This window comes from Laccaria bicolor, genomic scaffold, assembly GCF_000143565.1.
Source record: "Laccaria bicolor S238N-H82 LACBIscaffold_188 genomic scaffold, whole genome shotgun sequence".
Taxonomy (NCBI): domain Eukaryota; kingdom Fungi; phylum Basidiomycota; class Agaricomycetes; order Agaricales; family Hydnangiaceae; genus Laccaria; species Laccaria bicolor.
The window spans coordinates 6,822-10,619 of NW_001890047.1; the positions used below are offsets into that span (position 1 = coordinate 6,822).

Sequence of the window (3,798 nt, forward strand, 5' to 3'; positions counted from 1 at the left end):
TACCTTCATCACTGGCTGCTAACAAAAGTCCTCTCCAGCTTGAACTTCCGCTCACCAAATCTCCTCTCCACAAACATTACTATCTCTACCCAACACTCCTTCAAAATGTGCCCAATTCTACCCGCCCAATCTAGTCACACTTCTCTTTGGTAGATATGGATCCTTTGGATGGTATAACCTGCCAGTGTGGTCGATTCGTCCCTTACAAGCTATGTCAAAGTGATGTGAATGGTAATAAAGGTCGTCCCATTGCCATAGTAAGTTCAATGTTATTAAATCTTATTCACAATGCTAACGATAAACGATTAGTGCCAAGGCCCCAATTCCAAAGGCAAGAGGTGCAACACATTTCGCTGGAAGAAGGGGTATTCAAAATCACCATCATCCTCACCCACCGTTACCACACCGCCTTTGTTTCCTGCACTGTCGCAGGCTTTCGGGTCCACTGGATTCTTCCCTGCCACATATTCAAAATCACTATCGTCCCTGCCCCCCGCTACCGCACCAGCACCTTCGTTTCCTCTGCTGTTGCAAGCCTCCAGATCTACTACATCCTTCCCTGCCACATCACAAGCCATCAGTGGTAGTGTATTTGTGACTACCGCCCCTCCAGGAATCCCACAGTGCCCAACGCGGGGCTGCGGCCAGACACGCATCGCGCCCGATTGCCAGCATCGCCTCTGCCGAAAGCACTGCATCAGTAATGGCGGCTGCACTTCCAAGACGCACACTGGTCCCCGCTCAGCCAAGACTTGCACCGGTTCCTACTCAGCATCACCGCCTGCCACCACTGTTCAACCAGTTCATGTTCGCATGCCCACACTGCCTCTACCACCAATGGCAGCTAGTAGCCACAAAGGGAAAATACTGATTGCCTCTCCCTCAGATGCAAATGCGCGGATGTCTCCTGATGTAGACATCCTTGACGCCCTACCAAACCCTCGCTTCCGGTCCCACATGCCTCCCATCTTTACGAGTCAGTGGAAGAGGGAGCAGGAATTGGCAGAGGAGCAGAGGAGGGTGGAATCTGAGCAGAAGCCCTGTGCAGCACAGGTCAAGCATACGGTCATTGTATATGCGTGGGCGGAGGACTTGAAGCCTGCCACTGTGGAGGAATTTCAAGAGGGACTGCTCACGTTTACCTGGCCCTACTTCCCTCTTTCTACCTCGGTATTGAGCATGCTATCACTTAATGATCCTGCAACACATGTTCAGCTCTACTGTCAGGCTCTCGGCACCTGGGTTAACATTAATGTTGGCCATGTTATCGAGCTGAAAGAAGGTGCACGGGTTTTTCTGAAACCCAGCCATGTTGTCAATTACCCAGACTTTGACAGGCTTCTAAAGCCAGAATCGACACCCCATCTCCAATACAAGCTTACGGAGGAACATCGTGAGCTTCATGATAGGTATCGGAGCAAAGGGAAGGCCTTTGGAAAGGCAAAGGTTGTCGATGTGTCCACATCGTCTTCAGAGGATGGTGGTAATGACAACGGAAAACTGCCTCATTCACAATGCCAATTCCACAAGCAAACCCTCCCGCCGTCCTTCTTCCAACTGTCACCCTCTCCTTTGGATGCTACTGAGCCACCAAACAACATAATTGAGCTCTCCTCTAATGATTGCTCCTCTGGACACTCACAGGCTATCCAGAAGAGGAGGGCCAAAGGCCAGCTGAAGAAGAACTTGGTGCTCCGTTTCCCCACTAATCCCACTGATCCCATCGTCTGGGATTCCGCGACACTCCAGCAAGCCATTGACGATGAGGAGTTTGAGCCGCCGAAAACAACTGATCGCTATGTGAAAGAAGCTCGGTGGTTGGAGAGGGATGAGAAGGAGGCTGGGGCGTCCCAAAAGAAAGGAGGGAAAGGTGGAAAATGGGGGCCGTTTTATTGGGGCCGACATGACCAACTCGATTTCGACGGGCTGGTTTCGTTCGAGTACGCCTATGACCCAGAGAGGAATCCGATCGATGAGAATGGCATCAGGAGGTACCTCGTCGCGGATGTGTTCGCCACGCCATGCACCAAGTGCACTGCTATGAAGAAGCCTTGCTTTTTTGCCAGTGGGGAGCTGACGCCTTTGGGAAGGAGCGCCATTGATGAACAAGATCTGAACAAGGCCTGCGCTCCTTGCAAGGAGTCTCGGCATAAATGCCCGGGCCATTCACGACTGAGGCAGTGGACCATCATCGACAATCCATTTTACAAGGATGGTCTGCTCTACAAGGAGGCCAAAAAGTCTACACCCAAACCCGCCGTGCCCAAGGCCACGGCGCCCAAAAAAGCCACACCCAAACTTGTGGCGCCCAAAGCCGCGGCGCCTACACCAGCGCCCAAACAAGTGGCGCCCAAACGAGAAGCACCTGTGGTGGTCAAGGTTGCAGGGCCGTCAAAGCCCCAGGTAAAAGGTATTGTGCCAAACTCCCCATGCCCAATGCTCTCTGAAATGTCTTTGTTAGATTCCACTCTGAACGCCAAGCCAAAGGCCCAGCCCTCGATTGCATTGCCCTCAGACTCTGCGCCCACTGAGATTGGTAAATCTCTTCAAATGAAGTCCAACCATCCAACTGACCAATTCAATTGCCCAGCTCGTACGGAGGACCACATCATCACACTTGAAAAACAGTGCAGGAGACTTGCAGCACAGGTGGAGGAGACAAGGGAGAAGCTTGACGGTGTCATCAAAGAGTGGAAGGAAGACATGGCTGAACTGCTCCTCAAGCTGAAGAAGATGGAGCAATTGGTTACCTCAACCAAGGATTGGACGACACAAAAGGTGATCTTCGCGATGGAAAGCCTTTTCCTCCTTGGAAATGGCATCCATGCGGCACTCCTAGAGTTGGTGACGAAAATGACGGATCTTCCAGAGGAGATGGGCACACTGGTATTGGTGGAAAGCGACGACTCAGTGACAAAGGTGAAGGAGTTGTTGGAGCGCGCCAAACCCAAGTGGGAGGAGATGATCCAAGTCCTCGAAGCTCGACTGCCCTGTGCCCAGGATTTTCAAAGGGGTCAGTCGACGTCGCCCCCCACTGATGCAGGTCCACGTTCGCCCGGCGCAGCAGATGTAATTCACACAGCGCCCACTGTCACTGATGCAGCTCCACATTCGCCTGGCACAGCATATGGGACTGACATGGCACCCACCATTGCTCCATCAACTCCAGCGCCTGCTTCGAATGCACCCTCGCGGCTACACTTGCCCATCGCAGCGAAACAGCAATCAGTGGTGGCCACTGCCACTGCTGGAGTTGCACCTGCTGCCCCTTCAAGTCCCACAGCGCCCAACACCGAAGGAGTAGAACTCACGCCGGTTGAGGTTGGCCCAGGTTCTCCACTTACTGCCATTGGATCTCGCCCCACTTCCCCGCTAAGTGGAGATGAACGAAACATGTCTACTGGGCGCAAAAGGAAGGCTGATGAAGAGGTCGACGCGGACATCACCAGGAAGAAACTGGCCAGCAATCGGAAGAAGGGCCCACTGAGTGCACCTCAGCGCAGACAACCTACGCATGGTAAGGCTCCCGATAGCGTCAATCCGGCGACAGCAGGCCAGTCGAGCAAACTGGACACCATCATTGAGGAGGACTTGTAAATAAAATTTGCATGGCCATACATATCTTGAAATACCCTACAGTAGCTAGGGTATAATAATTTTTTGATGCAGTTATTCTTTGGCACGCATATGCTTTGGCGCTCTTTCAGTTCAACTGACATATTTTGGGGTGCTGGCAAATTGAGGTTACTTGGGGTGCAAACAAATTGAGGTTCCTACGTGTTGGCGCTCTTACATGAC

General features: G+C 52.3%; 1 protein-coding gene across 1 annotated transcript; it reads left to right on the forward strand.

Moving 5' to 3' along the window:
• Window positions 1–155: 155 nt before the first annotated feature.
• On the forward strand, window positions 156–3,597 carry LACBIDRAFT_335915 (uncharacterized protein; the record flags this gene model as incomplete). Its single annotated transcript, XM_001890821.1, has 2 exons — window positions 156–257; window positions 310–3,597. The coding sequence occupies 2 exons, from the start codon at window positions 156–158 to the stop codon at window positions 3,595–3,597; spliced, it is 3,390 nt and encodes a 1,129-aa protein (XP_001890856.1).
• Between the last annotated feature and the right edge of the window lie 201 nt (window positions 3,598–3,798).